Source organism: Equus caballus, chromosome 15 (assembly GCF_041296265.1).
Source record: "Equus caballus isolate H_3958 breed thoroughbred chromosome 15, TB-T2T, whole genome shotgun sequence".
Taxonomy (NCBI): Eukaryota; Metazoa; Chordata; class Mammalia; order Perissodactyla; family Equidae; genus Equus; species Equus caballus.
Window position 1 is genome coordinate 79,748,057 of NC_091698.1, and position 23,032 is coordinate 79,771,088.

The 23,032-nt window shown below is 39.5% G+C and overlaps 1 protein-coding gene across 4 annotated transcripts in view; it reads right to left on the reverse strand.

Moving 5' to 3' along the window:
• Positions 1-23,032, reverse strand: part of TTC27 (tetratricopeptide repeat domain 27) — a 177,548-nt gene that overhangs the window by 69,757 nt on the left and 84,759 nt on the right. For all 4 annotated transcript variants that reach the window (XM_001501379.7, XM_023619259.2, XM_070236482.1 and 1 more), the window contains 2 exons: positions 8,481-8,576; positions 4,525-4,647 (listed from right to left, as the gene is read on the reverse strand). In XM_001501379.7, the coding sequence (XP_001501429.2) occupies positions 4,525-4,647; positions 8,481-8,576 (219 nt within the window). The remainder of the gene's footprint in view (positions 1-4,524; positions 4,648-8,480; positions 8,577-23,032) is intronic.

Here is a 23,032-nt window from a genome sequence, read left to right on the forward strand (position 1 = left end):
GACAATGCAGTTAGCCACGCAAGCAGGAGTCAGGTCATGAAGTGGTCTGTGAACCATTCACACTAGAGCTCTGGCTTCATCCTGGAGACAAAGGGAAGTCATTGAAGAGTGCAAATGACATCAGATTTGTCTTTCAGGAAGATCATTCTGGCTGTAGCATGGGAAAAGAACATGTGGGAAATCTTTTAAATCATATAAAGAGACTATCTTAGAGGAAAAAAAATCAAACCAAATGCTAAAGGAATCTCAGCTATTTCAGAAATAAAACATTTCCTTGCAACTTAAAGGAAAACTTTTTAAAAGCCAATGGCTGCAATGAGCTGCAAATGCAGCATAATAAAAGAGAAGGCTATGTAATCTCAGGTAAACCTTGTTTTCTAGAAACAAGAGAAAACAAAAGAGATCCCAACCCTTATCTCTCCATTCCCTTCACCCCCACCCACTACAGGCAGCTCATGCCAGCTCAGTCTCTGTCTTTCATTCAGGGACCAAATTTGCCCAACAAAATAATAATTTTGTTATAGGAATGGACTTGGGGAAACTGCTATAACGTAACACAGTTTTAAAAAACTAAATGCTCACAGATGAGAACCAGTTCTGACACCAAGGTCAAGCAAAAGTAATTTTAGCTATTTTGCCAATGGTCATTAAATAATGAGAATTTCTGCAGGTAGTTTCTAAATTAGAAAGGCTGACACCCTAAAACAGTGGAGTGCAAACATGAGCCCCAGAATACAATAATGAGAATTAGATACTTTTCCGAATTTGCCTCTTAAAATTAAATTATGCCATTAGGCACTAAATGCAAGGATTAAAATTTCACAAACTTCTAGTTAAATCAAAATGTGGTGACAACTACTGGCACATGCCCAAATACTAAAAGAATCTCAGCTGTTTTAGAAAAAAATAAGTTACTTCCAACTTGATGTAAAACCTTTTAGGGTCTATGGTTAAACTCATCTGCAAACATAGCATAAGAAAAACAGATAAGGAAAGTCTTTTATGTGGCAAATAAAATGCTAAAATCAGCCTTTAGGGGCCGGCCCAGTGGCGCAGCAGTTAAGTGCACACAAGTGCACACGTTCTGCCCCAGGCGGCCTGGGGTTCGCAGGTTTGGATCCTGGGTGCAGACCTATGCATCACTTGTCAAGCCATGCTGTGGCAGGCGTCCCACATATAAAGTAGAGGAAGACAGGCACGGATGTTAGCTCAGGGCCAATCTTCGTCATCAAAAAAGAGGAGGATTGGTGGCAGGTGTTAGCTTAGGGCTAATCTTCCTCAAAAAAAATAAAATAAAAATGCTTTAAAATAAATAAATAAATAAATAATAAATCAGCCTTTAAAATCAAGATTTTGAGGGACGTTTGGCTGCAACTCACAAGACTTAAAGTAAATGACAATATATTCCAAAAATTAACATACACACATTTTTCTAGAGTAATTAAAAACATGGGAATTTATCATTATTGTAACCGCAGGCCCTCCAGGACCAGTTCAACTGACCCCATCTCTGACCAACAGAGTGATTAAGAATTGCCTTTCAGAAAATCTGCAAAGTCACAGAGCCAGGGCATGCGCAAAAGAAGAAATTGTGATTTGAAACAAAGATCCTCCTTCCCACAGAACCCAAGGACCAGGAAACGACCAGAATTTGAAAGTTAGACCCTCATCAGAAGCGAGGGGTCCCTCATTCAGGAAGATCCAGAGTTAAAATTCCTTCCCCACCTCACCAAAAATGTTTAGAACCCCGTCGTAAAAGTTTAGAACCTTGTCATAAATGTTTAAAATCTTACCATAAATACTTGAAGTCCAACAATCAAAACCTGGTCTATCAGCATTTCCGTGCCATCCTGTTCTTCCTAACCTCTTAAATTTCACCCCAAATCCTCAATCAGGGAGACAGATTTGAGGGCACATACCCCTTGTTCTCCCTGAAAATCAATCTCGCAGAATAAAACTGATCTCTTTTCCCAAAGGCCGATGCCATAATGAGTTGGCTTGTTTATGCGTGTTGGGCAGAGAACCCCAATTTTGTGTGGTAACATTAATATAAAACATTTCTTACAAGGTCATGCGCAAACTTTAAAAAATAATAATAACCACAATGACTTTGGGGGACATAATAAATCTACTCTCTGAAAGGAACATACTTATTTTTTCTTCTGCAATTAGGCAAAGTCCCTACTTTCCACATTTTCTAAAAGTAATTAAATAAATTTGTTATTTCAAAATGTGCTTTCGGTATTTGTGATTCAGTTAATTATTTCAAAAATCACTATTTCAAAAACTACCATAATTTATACACAGCTATTATTTATTTATTTACTGACCAACATAAAAGACTAGTCCAGTGAAGAATGACGCAATGAGAATTATGTCAGACTGGGAGTCAAGATACTCATTCAGCCATTCAGTCCTTTGTTAAACAAACATCTGAGTGCTGCTTTAGTGCCAGACAATGGGCACTAAGAAATATTTAAGTCCCTGAGGATACATAATACTATATTTCATCAAATTCGAGATGCCATTAATCATAAGACTAACTCTTAACTAATAAAGAAAAAATGCTCTCCATTAAATTATGACATAATGCCTTCAATGAGTCACATCAGCCTCTTATTGATACTTTTTGCTTTGATATTTTTTAAATCTGTTTAGAAAAATTTCTCAGTTTTTCCTGCCTTCAATACATTCCTTGACATTTTAAACGGCAACCTTTTTTATGCATCTCAGTACAAAACACTACTCCATCTTACTTTGGGGTATCTTCCATTCTTGGCTCCCATACAGCACTTAGTTGTTGCTTTTTAAAGAAAAGTAAATGGAATTGTGATGATTTGTCGAATGATAAATGTCTACTTCACTAATACCTAATTCACATCTCTCTACTTTGCTCCTGTCCTTTTCTGTGTGTTCAATAACTTTTGGTTTCAATACCAAATCAATGGAATCTTTTTGACGATATTTTAAATGGCAATTAAATCCAACATACGTAGTGTTGATACCGTGTCCATACCTCAATTGAAATGATGACACTAAATATAGCTATGACTAAGCTTGCCCAGCACAGGCAATGACAACCTGGCCAGATGGCCGCTTGACTGACAGCAAGTGGAAGATGCCATTGAGTTAGATATATTCCAAATTCAGAGATGTTAAAATGTGAAAAAATATGTGCCTTAGCATCGCAGCAGTAATAGCAGCAAACACTCACGTAGCACTGAGGAAAGCATCATTCTATGTACTCAACATACATTATGTCGTGCAAACCTGTAAGGCAGGTAGATTATGTGCCTCTAGATGAGGAAACTGGGGAGTTGAGGGATTGAGTAACTTGCCCAATATCACAAAGCTAGCATGCAGCAAGACTAGCATTTGAATCCAGGCAGCTAGAGTCTAGAGGCTATGCTTTTAACTACTATGCTATGTTGCCACTCAAGCTAATAATCAATAACTAGCTTTGTGACCTGAGGCAAATCATTACAGGCACCTTTCCTTATTTGGAAAAGGAGGAAACTGGAAGAGATGATTATGGAGCTCTTTCCCAGGATGAAATATTACAATTCTATAATCTTCTACAATAAAATTTTATTCCCATGCTGGCTTTTCCGTAAGTCAATACAATTGAAAGACCTTTATTGCCTTTAGTGATTAATGAAAGGACTGTAACTTTTACTATGTCTAAAATCGGCATACTTGGGAAGGTATTTAAGAAACAGACACATAAGTTCTTGTCCCACTATTTCTCTCTTTTAGGGTGATGGCAAAAGGTTGACTGTAGATATAAATGATACAATTGGTGGGTTTTACTCTGCTTGTATACTATGATAGAAATTTAGTCATTTAAAATTTTAATCCAAAATTAACATATGACTTCAATATGTCAGTTTTAACAGCTATTCACAATGCAGAGCCCCTTATTCTTTTTAAAATTCTGTTCATTTATGAGGGATAAAACAACAGATTAATAACAGATGCAATATTGCAACATTTTCCCTCTTGACCCAATTTAAGGGTGGAATTGAATGTGCATTACACACTTGACAAGTCTGCCCCAAGGGGGGTCGTCACACCCTTTGGACTTTCTTCTACAGGCTGAGCCAGCTGCTCTCTCTCCTAGGTAACCTCCCTTTAGATCCAAGGCCTCTGATCATCAGGCAACCCAATGATGCTTAAAATAATTCCGAATATTTCACCTTGAAGTTGTCCTACAGGAGAAGAGTAGTAAAAGAAAGATCAAAATGCAGCGTCATTAAAGCTTTCATTATTCATTCTTAAACATCAAGTATCATATCAATTTTGGCCTGCTTTTCTCTTTTATATACACATACACATGCATACATGCAAAATAATCTGTCCCAACAGAAATCAGAGAAAACAGTAAAAAGATTTATGGGGAAAGAGGTGAAAACAGGAATATAAGTGAACTATTGGCAAAAGTGAGTTTAAAAAAACCAAAACAAGTGAGAAGATGCTCAAAGAGGAAAGGCTCTCACCGGTACACAGAATTTTACTATTACTTACCTTCCCATGCTGCCCGGCTCTTTCATAACAAATGACAACATCTTCCCACATTTCTAGCTTCTCAAATATCTGAAGAGCTGAACTGGTACATCCAAGCTCAAAGAGTAAACTTGCAAGTTGGTGCTAGAAAAATCGAATTAAAATAATGAGCATTTCCTTATTGAAAGATAGATTCCTGTTTCACAGGAGATATATCCAATCTGCCATTTTAAGGGTCTACTTATTGTAATAAGTTCATAACTTCTATAACCCAACCTCTACTAATTAGCAATGATTCAACACTTACTTTTCCTTTAGCAAGCTTCTTTATAGGGGGTGATGAATTAAAAATATAGAAACTGTTCAAAATACTCAATATATCAATTTTTTTCTATGAACTTAAAAAGTAAAATCAATACTTCTTTCTTACTTAGAGATTCCATACATGACAATCTCTGATTTGTAAAGCTGAGACCCAATAAATCAATTTTTAAAACTCTAGCTAGTATGGATATCATCAAAAAGACAAGACATAACAACCGTTGGTGAGGATGTGAAAAAAGGGAACCCTTGTGTACTGGTGGTAGAAATGTAAACTAGTAAACCACTATGGAAATGTAACCACTGTGGCAATGTAAACCACTATGGAAAACTGTATGGAGATTCCTCAAAAAGCTAAAAATAGAACTACCACATGATCCAGCAATTCTACTTCTGGGTATATAACCAAAGTAAATTAAATGACTATCTCAAAGAGACCTCTGCATCCCCATGTTCACTGCAGCAGTATCAATGATAGCCAAGACATGGAAGCAATCTAAGTATCCATCTACAGATGAATGGATAAAGAAAATGTGTGTGTGTGTGTCTATATATATATATATATACACAGTGCAATACTATTCTGCCATTAAAAAAAGAGGGAAATCCTGCCATCTGCGAGAACATGGATGGACCTTGAGGGCATTACGCTAATAAGTCACACAGAAAAAGACAAATACTGTACAATCTCCCTTATATGTGGATTCTAAAAAAAACTGAACTCATAGAAATGGAGAACAAACTGCTGGTTGCCAGAGGCAAGGGGTAGCAGAAATGAGTGAAGGTGGCCAAAAGGTACAAACTTTCAGTTATAAGATAAATAAGTCTTGGAGATGTAATGTACAGCATAGTAACTATAGTTAACAATACTATATTGTATATTTGGAAGTTGCTAAGAGACTAGATCATAAAAGTTCACATCACAAGAAAAAGAAATTTGCAACTATGTGAGGTGATAGATGTTAACTAAACTTACTGTAGCAATCACTGCACAATTTATACATATATCAAATCATTGTTGTACACCTTAAACCATACAACGTTATATGTCAATTATATCTCAAACTGGAAAAAAATAAAAGGAAATTGAACCAAATAATTAATTAAAACTGTAAGCAGTCAATATAAATGACAAAATCTATGCATTAGTACTCGTGTACTTTATTCATGACAGCATCTCTGGCTCTTTCTCACTCAAGTCTACTTAGATTTATCTTAAGCACATTCTAAAAAACTTAGCTCCCTAATTTCCCAGTCCTTGGCAGATAAAAAAGGACAAATTGTGGTAAGGTCAATGAAAGTTAAACACATTCAAAAATAATATATTACGGTTTATAAGTGGCCCATCCTGCAGGAAAGGAAAAAATAATGGAAAAGTTACAAAAGTAGGTGAATACCTTGAATGAGCTATGAAACCCTATTAGTGAGAACTGTGCTGTTTTCTCTTAAATACATTTTACCACTTCCTCAAAAACTCAATACATATTTAAGAGTTAAGCTAATGGATATGGAAAATATAGGATTGACAAAATTAGAAAGTAAAATGAAATATACCTGAAAAATAAGCTAATATATTATCAAAATAAATAAGGAAGATGGTCCAACATTTCGTACCCCATGAAATACAGGAGCATTTGGCTTTTTTAGAATATATGATTGGACATTTTCAAAAACTGAAGATAGCATGTAGAAGCTGGAATGAATCTTAGGCTCACACAGTAAGTAGTTTAATCTTTTCATTTAATTGATGAAGAAAGTTACGGCATCCAAGCTGATATGGCTAGTTAGTGACAGAGTAAAGACTAAATCTCTTTTTACAATAACTTTGCCGTTATTTCCTGCTCTTTAAAAATAATACATAAAGATATGGATTACTCCCTATAATGCAAGAAAAATGATTTAATTTCTTAATGAAAGAGAATGTTTATCCAAGATCCCCAAATCTACAGATTCCTAAGCAGATAAAATAAACATTTAGCCTAAATTCTACTTGAACAGTATTTAATTGTACTAATGCTTCTGTTCAGAAAAAGATTAAAAGCTACACCCTCGACAGACATATGTTTTGTCATAATAATAGCTCAGAGTCTGCAATGTTTCTCCACCACAAACCACACAGTACAAAGCACTTAACAAATTTCACAGATCAGGGTCAAAAACACGCCAAAAAATTCCAGTTGTTAACACCAATTGATGAAGAAGCTACTCCTTTTGAGATGATATAATAAAGCTTTTTATTTGCCTATGTTTTATTGAGACTCCTCAATAGATAAACTGAATTCCAATGTGTAATAAATCCCTTAGTTTGCCCTGTGCTTGAGTATAACCTACGCTAAGAAATCTTAAAAGGAGGATTCTGAGAGATTGAATGGTGGGTTGGCATTTATAATTCTAAATCACTGCATGTGTGCGTAATCCACAAGAGAAAGAGGAGGGAAGCTAGTTAAAATGACAACAGTTACCAAATCCTCTAGACATATCTGGCTGGCAGGATTTGACTTCACTTAACCTTCCTGTGCCATAGCTTCTTCATCTGTAAAATGGGGATATTTCACAAAATTGTTGCAATAAAATAAGATAAGATGCTTGAAATGCAGAACAAAATGTGTGCCTTATGTGAAGTGTGTGGTAAAAGTCAGTTGTTATTAGCCAGTACAATTACAACCCCGTGAAGAGATAAAGAAGGAGGTAAACTAGACTAAAAGTTGGGAAATTAGAGATCTAGTTTATGAACAGCTATGTGACCAACACTGGAAAACGGCAGTTAATTGCACTGGACCCCAATTTTCTTCTCTGTAAAATTAAGAAACTGGAACAGATGTCTCAGTTGCCCTCAGTGCTAAAACTTTTACAGAACAGGGGACCTATAACACAGGAGAACCAAGGCGAAGGGGCCAGGATCTCCAGCCCAACACGCGGCTTTAGGAGCTGCACCAGGTATTCCTCAGAAAGAGGAGAGCAGTTAAGAGTTTCGCACAATACAGAGTATCAAATAGTTGTTTTCTTTTACTTTCTGCACACAACTTGGTTAAAAGGTTCACTCTTTGGCAGAAAGTTCTTAAAGAGCTTTTAAATATAAAAAGTTATTTTGAAAATGGAAGTTTTTGTGGTTCTCCTATTATTTAATTTCAAGGATTCTATTTAATCTAGTTTTAAATTCTTTCAAAAATGTTTTAAAAATCTAATATCACTTTAATCAAAGTAATTTAAAAAATCAAATTTTAATCAAAACAGCTATTTGAAGTAACAGTCCATCCGTAGCTAGATACTTTTCTTTTCACTGAAATATTTGAAAACACAAACATAATTAAAAATCATTCTTTTCTAATGCATTTATCTTTCTTTCTTTCTTTTTTTTTTTTCAGGAAGATTAGCCCTGAGCTAACATCTGCCGCCAATCCTCCTCTTTTTTGCTGAGCAAGACTGGCCCCGAGCTAACATCCATGCCCATATTCCTCTACTTTATATGTGGGACACGTGCCACAGCATGGCTTGCCAAGTGGTGCCATGTCTGCACCTGGGATGTGAACTGGGGAACCCCGGACTGCCAAAGCGGAACGTGCGTACTTAACTGCTGCGCCACCGGCCGGCCCCTGCAATTATCTTTCAAATGCAAAGTAATTTCCATATGCAATGACAAGCAACAAGAAAAATACCTGAATGGCCCAGTGAGGTGGTACTCGACAGCAATAGAACATCTTCAGACGTTCCAATACAGATGTAGTCTTATCTTCAAATTGATCTGCAAGAGCCTTAAGAGCACATATCTAATCAGAATCTATATGTGTAATAACTTTTTAATATAAAGAAGATTCTTATTGTAAAAGTTATACAAACGTGCATATAAACAATAAAGAACACAAGTCAGTTTGATAAGGTGATAGGAATATGTGAATTTTTCTTTAATTTCTTTATGTTTAAAAAAATTTAAAGTTAACAATCTTTTTTTCATAACGCAGTAGTTAAATTTTTTTCTTTTCTTTTTTTCTGCCAGTTGACTAGTTTTCAGTTGACTAGTTTTAACAAGCCTGTCTTGTGAGGATTAGATGGTAACAATATGTCAATGTTAATGCACATATTACATAGGTTATATAGGAGAATACCCTTGTATTTGAGGATGCTGAAGCACCATATCAGCAACTTACTTTCCACTGCTTCAGGATACAAAAGACAGCTGTACTGTACTTGCAACTTTTCCGTAAGTTTCAAATTGCTTCAAGTGTTTACAAAATTAATTTTTAAAATTGAAAATCTCGAAGAAAGTAAGAGGTAACAAGTCCAAACCTCCTCAGAAGAAAGAAAAGGACAAGAATCTAACATATCCCAGGAAAAGCCCAAAACAAAGAGACCAGTTTCCAAGCAGGGAAACTGCCCCTAACTTGGGGCTTCTCCCTATCATAGTAGGTGGGAGATATATTTGTTAGCCTAAGAACACCCTGTACAATGAAAAAACACTCATTACGTCACTTCTTTCACAATCCAAGATGTTATTCAATCAAGTCAATCGTAACAAATTGAGACATAACCAGACTCCTAAACCATCATGGTCAAAATATTTTTAAAGCTTTCTGGCCTTACTTCAGAGAAACCTAATAGCGAAAAGGTTGCATGCTTTTGCCCAAAGCTATTTAGTTGTAGGAGAGAGAAAGAAGAAAAACTTCTGGCTGAATACATATGGTCACAATATATAAATAAAAGGTTCACTGAACTACTTCATCAAAAGGGGAGCAAATTTTTCTTTTCATCAAATTTTTTTCCTTTCTTTGGAAAGAAAAAAATAACTAATTCTTAATAATAATAATAATAAAGCCAAAAACAACATCATGACACTTTTTTTTTTTTATTAATGTTATGATAGATTACAACCTTGTGAGATTTCAGTTGTACATTTTTGTTAGTCATGTTGTGGGTACACCACTTCCCCCTCTGTGCCCTCCCCCCACCCCCCCCTTTTCCCTGGTAACCACCGATCAGATCTCCATATCAATATACTAAATTCCACCTATGAGTGGAGTCATATAGAGTTCGTCTTTCTCTGACTGGCTTATTTCGCTTAACATAATACCCTCGAGGTCCATCCACGTTGTTGTGAATGGGCCAATTTTGTCTTTTTTTATGGCTGAGTAGTATTCCATTGTGTATATATACCACATCTTCTTTATCCAATCATCAGTTTCTGGGCATGTAGGCTGGTTCCACGTCTTGGCTATTGTAAATAATGCTGCGATGAACATAGGGGTGCAACGGACTCTTGAGATTTCTGATATCAGGTTCTTAGGATAGATACCCAGCAATGGGATGGCTGGGTCATAGGGTATTTCTATTTTTAACTTTTTGAGAAATCTCCATACTGTTTTCCATAGTGGTTGTACCAGTTTGCATTCCCACCAACAGTGTATGAGGGTTCCTTTTTCTCCACAACCTCTCCAACATTTGTCACTCTTGGTTTTGGATGTTTTTGCCAATCTAACGGGTGTAAGGTGATATCTTAGTGTAGTTTTGATTTGCATTTCCCTGATGATTAGCGATGATGAACATCTTTTCATGTGTCTATTGGCCATATTCATATCTTCTTTTGAGAAATGTCTGTTCATGTCCTCTGCCCATTTTTTGATCGGGTTGTTTGTTTTTTTGTTGTTAAGCAGTGTGAGTTCTTTGTATATTATGGAGATTAACCCTTTGTCGGATAAGTGGCTTGTGAATATTTTTTCCCAATTAGTGAGCTGTTTTTTTGTTTCAATCCTGTTTTCCCTTGCCTTAAAGAAGCTCTTTAGTCTGATGAAGTCCCACTTGTTTATTCTTTCTATTGTTTCCCTCAACTGAGGAGTTACAGCGTCCGAAAAGATTCTTTTGAAACTGATGTCAAAGAGTGTACTGCCTATATTCTCTTCCAAAAGACTTATTGTCTCAGGCCTAATCTTTAGGTCTTTGATCCATTTTGAGTTTATTTTGGTGTGTGGTGAAAAAGACTGGTCAATTTTCAATCTTTTGCATGTGGCTGTCCAGTTTTCCCAGCACCATTTGTTGAAGAGACTTTCTTTTCTCCATTGTAGGCCCTCTGCTCCTTTGTCGAAGATTAGCTGTCCATAGATGTGTGGTTTTATCTCTGGGCTTTCAATTCTGTTCCATTGATCTGTGGACCTGTTTTTGTACCAGTACCATGCTGTTTTGATCACTGTAGCTTTGTAGTATGTTTTGAAATCGGGGATTGTGATTCCACCGGCTTTGTTTTTCTTGCTCAGGATTGCTTTAGCAATTCGCGGTCTTTTGTTGCCCCATATGAATTTTAGGATTGTTTGTTCAATTTCTGTGAAGAATGTTCTTGGGATTCTGATTGGGATAGCATTGAATCTGTATATTGCTTTAGGTAGTATGGACATTTTAGCTATGTTTATTCTTCCAATCCATGTGCAAGGAATGTCTTTCCATCTCTTTATGTCATCGTCAATTTCTTTCAAGAAAGTCTTGTAGTTTTCATTGTATAGATCCTTCACTTCCTTGGTTAAGTTTATCCCAAGGTATTTCATTCTTTTCGTTGCGATTGTGAATGGGATTGAGTTCTTGAGTTCTTTTTCTGTTAGTTCATTGTTAGTGTATAGAAATGCTACTGATTTATGCACGTTAATTTTATACCCTGCTACTTTGCTGTAGTTGTTGATTATTTCTAATAGCTTTTCTGTGGATTCTTTGGGGTTTTCTATATATAAGATCATGTCGTCTGCAAACAGCGAGAGTTTTACTTCTTCGTTACCTATTTGGATTCCTTTTATTTCTTTTTCCTGCCGAATTGCTCTGGCCAGCACCTCCAGTACTATGTTGAATAGGAGTGGTGAAAGTGGGCACCCTTGTCTTGTTCCTGTCCTCAGAGGGATGGCTTTCAGTTTTTGTCCATTGAGTATGATGTTGGCTGTGGGTCTATCATATATGGCCTTTATTATGTTGAGGTACTTTCCTTCTATACCCATTTTACTGAGGGTTTTTATCATAAATGGGTGTTGGATCTTGTCGAATGCTTTCTCTGCATCTATTGAGATGATCATGTGGTTTTTGTTTTTCATTTTGTTGATGTAGTGTATCACGTTGATTGACTTGCGGATGTTGAACCATCCCTGTGTCCCTGGTATAAATCCCACTTGATCATGGTGTATAATCTTTTTGATGTATTGCTGTAATCGGTTTGCCAAAATTTTGTTGAGGATTTTTGCATCTATGTTCATCAGTGATATCGGCCTGTAGTTCTCCTTCTTTGTGTTGTTCTTGTCAGGTTTGGGGATCAGGGTGATGTTGGCTTCATAGAATGTGTTAGGGAGATCTCCATCTTTCTCAATTTTCTGGAACAGTTTGAGGAGAATAGGTATTAAGTCTTCTTTGAATGTTTGGTAGAATTCTCCAGAGAAGCCGTCTGGTCCTGGACTCTTATTTTTGGGGAGGTTTTTGATTACCGTTTCTATTTCCTTACTTGTGATTGGCCTATTCAGATTCTCCATTTCTTCCTGATTCAGTTTGGGGAGATTGTAGGAGTCTAGGAATTTGTCCATTTCTTCCAGGTTGTTCAATTTGTTGGCATATAGTTTTTCATAGTATTCTCTTACGATCTCTTGTATTTCATTGGTATCTGTTGTGATTTCTCCTCTGTCATTCCTAATTTTTTTTTTTTTTTTTTTTTTTTTAAAGATTTTATTTTTTCCTTTTTCTCCCCAAAGCCCCCCGGTACATAGTTGTGTATTCTTCGTTGTGGGTTCTTCTAGTTGTGGCATGTGGGACGCTGCCTCAGCGTGGTCTGATGAGCAGTGCCATGTCCGCACCCAGGATTCGAACCAACGAAACACTGGGCCGCCTGCAGCGGAGCGCACGAACTTAACCACTCGGCCACGGGGCCAGCCCCATCCTCTGTCATTCCTAATTTTATTAATTTGCGATTTCTCTCTTCTTTTCTTGGTGAGTCTGGCTAGGGGTTTGTCAATTTTGTCAATTCTTTCGAAGAACCAACTCTTTGTTTCATTGATCCTTTCTATTGTCTTTTTTGTTTCAATATCGTTTATTTCTGCTCTTATTTTTATTATTTCCCTCCTTCTACTGACTCTGGGCTTTGTTTGTTCTTCTTTTTCTAGTTCTGTTAGGTGTCGTTTGAGGTTGCTTATGTGAGCTTTTTCTTGTTTAGTGAGGTGGGCCTGTATTGCGATGAATTTCCCTCTTAGGACTGCTTTTGCTGCATCCCAAATGTTTTGGTATGTCGTGTTCTCATTTTCATTAGTCTCCAGATAAAATTTGATTTCTTCTTTAATTTCTTCAATGATCCATTGTTTGTTGAGAAGCGTGTTGTTTAGTCTCCACATTTTTGCACCTTTCTCTGCTTTTTTCTTGTAGTTGATTTCTAGTTTAATAGCATTATGATCAGAAAAGATGCTTGATATTATTTCAACTCTCTTGTATTTATTGATGTTTGCTTTGGTTCCCAAAATATGGTCAATCCTTGAGAATGTTCCATGTGCACTTGAGAAGAATGTGTAACCTGCTGTTTTTGGATGAAGTGTTCTATATATATCTATTAAGTCCATCTGGTCTAATTTTTCATTTAATTCTATTATTTCCTTGTTGATTTTCTGTCTGGATGTTCTGTCCATTGGTGTTAATGGTGTGTTGAGGTCCCCTACTATTATTGTACTGTTGTTGATGTCTTCTTTTAGTTCTATTAAGACTTGCTTTACAAATTTTGGTGTTCCTGTGTTGGGTGCGTATATATTTATAAGTGTTATGTCTTCTTGGTGGAGAGTCCCTTTTATCATTATATACAGTCCCTCTTTATCTTTCTTTATCTGTTTTGCTTTGAAATCTACCTTGTCTGATATTAGTATAGCGACACCTGCTTTCTTTTGTTCATTATTAGCTTGGAGTATTGTTCTCCATCCCTTCACTCTAAGTCTGTGTTTGTCTTTGGGGCTGAGGTGTGTTTCCTGGAGGCAGCATATTGTTGGATCTTGTTCTTTGATCCATCCTGCCACTCTGTGTCTTTTGATTGGGGAGTTCAATCCATTTACATTTAGAGTGATTATTGAGATGTGGGGGCCTACCACTACCATTTTGTGTCTTGTTTTCCGCTTTTCTGCAGTTTCCTTTGTTTCTCGTCCCATGGTTTAATCTGTTCTGATGTAGAGCTGCTACTCTCTGTTGTTGTCCTTCTACTTATCTCCTCTGCTCTTGGTTTTGTAGCCCCTTTCCTGTTTTGGATTTTTCAGGAATGAGGGTTTTCCTGAGGATTTCCTGAAGAGGAGGTTTTGTGGCAATGAACTACCTTAATTTTTGTCTATCTGCGAAAGTTTTTATTTCTCCATCGTATTTGAAGGATATTTTCGCTGGGTAGAGAATTCTCGGCTGTAGATTTTTGTCCTTCAGATTTTTGAATATATCATTCCACTCTCTTCTAGCCTGTAAAGTTTCTGCTGAGAAATCTGCTGATAGCCTGATGGGGGTTCCTTTGTAGGTTAGTTTCTTTTGCTTGGCTGTCCTTAGTATTTTCTCCTTGTCGTTGACTTTTGCTAGCTTCACTACTATATGGCGTGGAGTTGGTCTTCTTGCATTGATAAAAGTTTGGAGATCTATTGGCTTCTGTCACCTGAAGATCCATCTCCCTCACCAGATTTGGGAAGTTCTCAGCCATTATTTCTTTGAATAGGCTTTCTGCCCCTTTCTCCTTCTCTTCTCCCTCTGGTATACCTATAATCCTTACGTTGCATCTCCTAATTGTGTCTGATAATTCTCGGAGAGTTTCTTCATTTCTTTTAAGTCTTGCTTCTCTCTCCTCCTCTGCCTGCAGCAATTCTATATTGCCATCTTCCAAATTGCTAATTCTTTCCTCCATATTATCGGCCCTACTGTTCAGAGCATCTAGATTTTTCTTAATCTCCTCTATTGTGTTCTTCATTTCCAATATTTCTGTTTGGTTCTTCTTTATCGTATCAAACTCTTTTGTCACATAGCTCCTGAACTCGTTGAGCTGTCGGTCAGAACTCTCTCTTAACTCATTGAGAATTTTAATGATGGCTGTTTTGAAGTCATCATCATTTAGGTTATATATCTCATTTTCTTTGGGATTGTTTTCTGTGTATTTGTTACTTTCTTTCTGTTCTGGAGATTTAATGTATTTTTTCATATTGCTTGATGTTGTTGATTTGTGCCTCCGCATGGAGATAGAGTTTAGTTGCTCCTTTCACTTGTTTCAGCTGCTGCAGTGGGGGAGCAGCTGTTTATACTGCACCAACCAGGAACCCTGTCCGCAGTTGCTAACTGGGCCTGGGCCCCTCCTCGTAGCCACAGTGGCCCTTTGGATTCCCTCCTCTGCTGTGGGGGCCGTCACAGGGGGGCTTCAGGCTGCTGGTGCCTACTGTTGCAGCCCACCTAGATGTGCTCTCTCCTTGGGGTCTGCAACGGTGTTATGGGCTTTTCCAGCGGCCAGGGGTGGGATCACTTATATTTGTCGCTCCGTTGCTGTCGGCACCCACAAAATCTCACTTGTCCTCTATGGGTCGTAGGAGAGCTATTGGCATCTTCTACAGTCTGTGGTTAGTTCACCTAGCTATGCTGCTTTTGCCCTGGGGTTTTCCAGCCTTGTGGCTGGTGGCTGGGTGCCTTCTACTGGTGCTGTGCAGAGGCTTTCCCTAAGGCTGCTGTGAGCCTGTAGGGTTTCCCCCTAGGCTACGAAGCTGGGTCTCTGGAACTCCCCCCAGCCCCAGTCCGTTCCGAGATCTCCGGCTATCCCTAGACCCACGGGGCGGGCAACGGCAGCTGGGGGTTGCCCCGCCCTCTGGGATTCTCTCCGGGCCTCTCCCGGAGCCGTGAATGCTCGGCGTGGCCCCTCTGCTAATGGCAGACAGAGAGTTTTGTCTGCTGCCCGGGCGGAACTCCGGTGCTTCCCGTCCGGGTCGCAGAGCCGGCCTTTGAAACTTCCCCCAGCCCCGGTCCTCTCCGAGATCTCCGGCTATCCCTAGTCCCACGGGGCGGGAAACGGCAGCTGGGGGTCGCCCCGCCCTCTGGGATTCTCTCCGGGCCTCTCCCGGAGCCGTGAATGCTCGGCGTGGCCCCTCTGCTAATGGCAGACAGAGAGTTTTGTCTGCTGCCCGGGTGGAACTCCCGCGCTTCCCGTCCGGGTCGCAGAGCCGGCCTTTGAAACTTCCCCCAGCCCCGGTCCTCCCCGAGATCTCCGGCAATCCCTAGTTCCACGGGGCGGGCAACGGCAGCTGGGGGTCACCCCGCCCTCTGGGATTCTCTCCGGGCCTCTCCCGGAGCCGTGAACGCTCGGCGTGGCCCCTCTGCTAATGGCAGACAGAGAGTTTTGTCTGCTGCCCGGGCGGAACTCCGGCGCTTCCCGTCCGGGTCGAAGAGCCGGCCTTTGAAACTTCCCCCAGCCCCGGTCCTCTCCGAGATCTCCGGCAATCCCTAGTCCCACGGGGCGGGCAACGGCAGCTGGGGGTCGCCCCGCCCTCTGGGATTCTCTCCGGGCCTCTCCCGGAGCCGTGAACGCTCGGCGTGGCCCCTCTGCTAATGGCAGACAGAGAGTTTTGTCTGCTGCCCGGGCGGAACTCCGGCGCTTCCCGTCCGGGTCGAAGAGCCGGCCTTTGAAACTTCCCCCAGCCCCGGTCCTCTCCGAGATCTCCGGCAATCCCTAGTCCCACGGGGCGGGCAACGGCAGCTGGGAGACCTCCGTACCCTCAGCAACTCTCTCTGGGACCCTCCGGGCACCGCGAACAAAAAGAATATTTTGTTTTATTTTAAGCATTTGAGGAGGTTTGTTGGTTAGTTTTAGGCACTGTTAGCTGAACCCGCGGGCTCAGGTGTGCAACTCCAAAGTTTCCCTCTGCGTTTAGGAGTAATTGCGGGGGGTTTAGGTAGGGTTCTGGTCACCTGTTTCCACCGTCGCTCCTCTGTTGTGTGCTCGCTCCCGCCCTAGATGTGTGTAGATCCTCTGGGGGCGTCCGTTGGAAGAAAGCCGCTTGTGGGTACTAGGCTGCTCGTCGGGGTCGGAGAGTTTTCACCTATTTCCACATCCTCCTGGAGGAAAGTCCATCCGCCTTCCGATGTATAGTCGCGTGGGTCTCTCAGACGTCCTGAGATGCTGTCTGGATATCCTTTGTCAAGCGATAAGTGTCCAAATAATTGTAGACTCGAAGGGGGAGAGACAAAGAGGACTACTCACGGCGCCATCTTGGATCTTCTCCTCATGACACTTACTTTTATGAAGTCCTAACTACATGCAAAACGACCTATTTTCAAACACAACTCACGTTGTTTGCTGTAGTTCTGGCAGCTAATGAAAACATATTAAGTGTTCAGTAAATACTCCCCCAATTTATTAATAAACAAATTTATTATGTATTTCAGGTATTCTCAGATACTCTCCAAAATGGCAAAGACCTCAGGAGAGACAGCAGAGAACCAACACTTATTTGAGCTGGATACCTTGAATAAGCCCCCATACAAGTACAGTCACACTTCATAAGAACTTGATTAGGCGATGTGTATGATAAACATTAAAAACAGAATTTTTGCCTTTGTTCACTCCTGCACAGAATATACTTCTTCCTACTTTAAGCATGACAACCACCTAAATAAGACTTTCCTACCAATAAAACTAACAATATTAAATTAATATGCAAAGGAAAGGGGTAGTGGTGTACTGCTACTTGCCTATTTCCTCTACTGGATTCAGAGTACTCCTTTTTATTTGTTAATTCATTACAAATACAGGGACATATTTATAGTATATCTCCAGATTTTTCAGAGCAGGATTATTTCTAGCAACTCATTCTGAAAAAATTCCATTATACTCAAACAAACTGGAGTCCTTTACAGGAAAAACAGTGCTAGTAAGTGAAGTGACCTGGATTCTGTTATAGGCTTATCTCCAATAAGCAAGTTGTTTAACCACAAAGGCAACTCACCTGTGAAATGATTTTCTAAGTGATCTTTGCACTTGCAACATTCTATAAGTATATGGCTTTATCAAGAATATTTTGTTTTGGGGCTAGCCCAGTGGCGCAGCAGGTATGTTTGCATGTTCCGCTTTGGCGGCCCAGGGTTCACCGGCTCAGATCCTAGCTGCGGACCTACGCACCACTTGTCAAGCCATGCTGTGGCAAGTGTCCCACATATAAAGTAGAGGAAGATGGGCACAGATGTTAGGTCAGGGCTAATCTTCCTCAAAAAAAGAAAAGAATATTTTGTTTTATTTTAAGCATTTGAGGAGGTTTGTTGGTTAGTTTTAGGCACTGTTAGCTGAATACAAGTATCATGTACGTTCATTAGGGGCAAACCAAGTACCCAAATAGTCTGGAAGACAACAGTAGGATGTTAAGTACTAGGAGAATGTGACTGAATGAAGGCGAAGCCTCAATTACTACTGTGTATATTTATGTACATGAACATGGACATAAACAATGTGTTCAGTGAGAAACTGGCACTTTGCAAGCTTTTACATACTCCCAGAAGTTTAGGTAAATGCCCTCTAAAGCAGTGTCCTACCTTTTACTTGCTACTTTCTCTTTCCGGTTTCTAAATTTCATACCTGAAAACCACAGGCACTTGGTCATAAGTTAAAACTGGCACGAGGAGGCGGTCTTTAAGGAAATGTCAAAACGGAGAGGGAGGGAGACAAGCAAATATACCTCAAATCAATCATTAAGAATTGAAAGCAAGACAGAGTGTACTTTAGGAGGGCGACAGAAGAGATGTGGGTAAATTGGAAAGACAATTAGTAGAGAGTAAGGAATAGTCTAGGGCTCAGTCTAAAGGCAGGGGGAGAGCCAAGTCACAGAAAATTCAGGCATACCTGCTGCAACACGCTAAAGACAACTTCATGATGTACAGACTATTGTGAGAGGAGACTTTTCAAGTTTGGTTTTTTTTTGAGGAAGACTATCCCTGAGTTAACATCCTCCACCAATCTTCCTCTTTCTGCTGAGGAAGACTGGCGGGGAGCTAACATCTGACCCCATCTTCCTCTACTTTATATGTGGGATGCCTACCACAGCATGCAGTGTATAGGTCCGCATCAGGATTCAAACTAACGATCACCGGGCCACTGAAGCAGAACGTGTGGACTTAACCACTGCACTACTGGGCCAGCCCATTTTCAAGTTTTAAGACTCCCCTTTAAAATCATTTTCTCCCCAAACTCCACTTCAAAGCATTTATAGTTTGAATGTCCTTGAGAAAATATACTTGTGCATATAGATTTTCTAATCTCATGCAATAACAACTCTCAAACCTTCCAGGAGCCACCATATCACAGGTCAGGGGATATCTCTATGAGATGGGGAATAAAAGAGTAAAACCCCAGAAAGTGATGATGTGCCCTCGTTTTTCAATGCTGTTTTCAGTAAAGAACTTCCCCCAAAACTAGAGAAGATTGAGACTACATCTCAAAATTAGCACACGGAGAATGATTTAGCACAGAAGGACAATTCTGAACAAGGTGTGGTATGGTTTAGACTTTATGTGCTCACATCCAAAAGTATGGCACACATATCTTCAGAAGAAAAGAGCCCATCCCTAAGGACCTACCTTTCACTGAAGGTTATTCATTCTTGCTAGCATGATATCAAAGTGTTTATCAGCTTTCTGAAGAGACAGGTAGAAATTAGCTGATAATCTAAAAGGTATAATTGATCATATGCCAAATCAACTTGCTTTATTGTGCAATCTGTGTGTGCAAGTATGTTATGAAGGAAGGTGAGATTCATTACAAATATGTGTACTTAATATATATATCTGATATATATTGGATATATATCCAACAGTTGGGCAGAACAGCTTTCTCTCACAGGAGTCTGCAGTCATTCAGCTGTGATTTACAAATGGAGGAGTTAGGATAACTGTCACTTCGAACCCCCAAGCCCAAGAAAATTTACAATAGGAACAAGGGGAATAAGAATTAAAACCTATTAACACACCTACTAAGTATCAACACCATTAAACCTATTGTTAACCCAGTTTTACCCCATGCACAGAAAACTGCAGCTAAGAGAGATAAAAATGACTTGCCCAAAGTCATAAAGCTATGAAATAGGCGAGCCTGTCTGATTCCAAAGACCAAGCTGACAGCTTCACTGAAACCTTACCTACCACACAATTAAGTGGACAATAACCAGATCTGCGAAAGTAAAAAGCAGCTTCTAATTGGAAAACTATTAAGAATCCTATTTAACTGGGTTTTTTTTTTTCCACCTAAATCTCATAATGCAGGAGTCAGGGCGTGGCCTGGTCAAGATCTTCAACTATTGCTTCCTGTCTTAGACACAGAAAAGACTTTAGTGTGCGGGGCTGGCAGGAACTGGGTCTACTAACGGGGGCCAGGAGAACCTAGATCTCTTTTTTATGATTCCAGAGCAAAGAGACGAACACACAGAGGCAGTCCTCAGGGAAGCCCAGGTCACTATCTTGGAGCATTTCCCCTAGTCATACCTTAGGTCAGCAGTTCTTAAACTTTCTGGTTTCAGGACCAATTTAAACTCTTATCAATTGTTGAGGGACTCCAAAGAGTTTTGTTTATGTGGGCTATAACCCATCGATATTTATCATATTAGAAATTAAAACTGAAAAATTTAAATATTTATTAATCCATTTTAAAATAAAATAAATCCATTACATTAACAGAATAACACGTTTTATGAAAAAGATTGGCAATGTCTTACATTTTTGCAAATCTCTTTAATGTCTGGCTTAATAGATCACAGCTGGATTCTCATATGTGCTTCTGTAGTCAATCTGTTGCAATACGGTGTTTTGGTTGAAGTTTATGAAGAAAATTTGGCCCCACACAGATAGGCAGTTGGAAAAGGGAAGAGTACGTTAATAGCTTTTTCAGTTGAATATGGATATTATTCTTTGATACTACACCAAAATTCAACACGTGGTGGTAGCTTAGAGTTACCTGCACTGTAGAATTTGAAATCCTATCAATGAACTTTTCTCTATTACAGTAAAATCCACAGGGCTAAAAAACACTCACTCACTAATCTATCTTGAACTTTGAATGGATCTTTCACCCACGCTTCATTTTTTTTTCTCTAAGGAAGATTAGTCCTGAGCTAAGATCTGCTATCAATCCTCCTCTTTTTTTTGCTGAGGAAGACTGGCTCTGAGCTAACATCTGTGCCCATCGTCCTCTACTTTATATGTGGGACGCCCGCCACAGCACGGCTTGATAAGCAGTGCATAGGTCCACATCCAGGATATGAACCAGTGAACTCTGAGCCACTGAAGTAGAGTGTGCAAACTTAACCACTGCACCAGTGGGCCAGCCCCCCATGCTTCATTTTTTTAACATCATGCATTAATCATTTGGAAAATGCACAGATCTTCCATATGTTGACATATTTCATATAATATTTAAAAATTATATGCATTAATATCATCAAAAATCTCATCAGAAGACTCTCATCCCAATACCTGAATTACTGGGAAGCTGTCAAGTTCATAGTTGCAGATATAAGTTTTCCAAAACTCTCATTTTTTTTTTCTTTAAAGCTCAAAATTTTATCATTGGTAACAAATACTGTCAATTATTTTCCTTGAAGTGATGAGCTCACTTCATTCATTTTTGAGAAAATTTCTGCCAAATACCCAAGTCTGAATATCCAAAGTTTGTCAGTAGTTCTTCTAAGTAAACATAATGTTCCACGGGAAAAGTAGCTAGTTCAGCTTTTTCTTGAGACAACCACTGTACTTTAGCATGTGGCACAAGTGTTTTGCAAGTACTTCCCTTTTCATCACATAGAATATTAAAAAGGCAGATTGTCAAGGGTAAAGACAATAAAGTAATATTTACAGCTTTATCAAAGACATTCATAAATAAAACTATCTTTTTCTTTTTCTTTAAAGATTTTATTTTTCCTTTTTCTCCCCAGAGCCCCCTGGTAAATAGTCATATATTTTAGGTGTGGGTCCTTCTAGTTGTGGCATATGGGGCGCTGCCTCAGTATGGCCTGACAAGTGGTGCCATGTCCGTATCTAGAATCCAAACCGTTGAAAACTGAGGCCGCCGAAACGGAGCGTGCAAACTTAACCACTCGGCCACAGGGCCAGCCCCTAAAACTGTCTTTTTTAAAAAATTACGAATGTGTGGCAGTGAAGCATATGATGGCCACTAGCACAGTTTGGTGGCCCTACCTTGATTTGGGTGATGGGGCCAGCAGTTTGACCCCCTACTGCTGATTCAATATCAATACAGAGAAAAGGTAAATAATATCCCAGCACTATTACAAAGATAATTTTCACCTGTGGACACTCTGAAACTGTCTGGGGACCCCCAGGGCTCCACAAATTACACTTTGAGAGCTGCTGCTGTAGGATTAGTAGATGAACACCCTCTCATACCTTCCCCACACCTCACCCACCTCCAACTTTCTCCCAAAACTTCTCCAGGGGACCCTGCTTAGCGTTTAAGGAAACACTTAGAAGTTCTTTTTTACTATCTTGTCTTAAAAGATTAGGAAATGAGAACACATGTCGGCCTGTTTATAATCTGCAAGTATTATAAGAGTGTAAAGAATAACAAATGGTTATTATTAAAACCTAGGTGAATGTTTTAAATTTCCAGTAATATCCTTTCTAAAAAAGTTAAAGTAGTTAAGTCTAATAATAATTACACCCTACTTTCCTGAGTTGGTCTCAGTCAAATGCAGAGTGCCTGTTCCTCAGAAAGCTCAATTTCAACGGGCCCCAGGTTCTGTGGCCCTCAGTAACACTCACCTCTAAGGTTCCTTCTGGCACTCAGTTCCCTGTTAAATCACAATAGTGGCCTCCAGACGCTGGTAAATGCCCTTTTAGCCTCTGTTCTGTATGTGCTTGGGCATGAGACAGAAAAACATCTGGAGCTGCTAAAGATTAACAGCCTACCTCTGCCCAAGGCTGTCTTTTCCAAAAGCATCTACAATCCCCACCCCCACCCTGACCCCAAAGCTCTGAGGACTAGGCTGCAGATATATATATACACACATACACACACACACACACACACACACACACACACACACATATATATATATTTTTTTTAAGGAAGATTAGCCCTGAGCTAACATCTGCCACCACTCCTCCTCTTTTTGCTGAGGAAGACTGGCCCTGAGCTAACATCTGTGCCCATGTGCCCATCTTCCTCTATTTTATATGTGGGACACCTGCCACAGCATGGCCTGACAAGCAGTGCATAGATCCA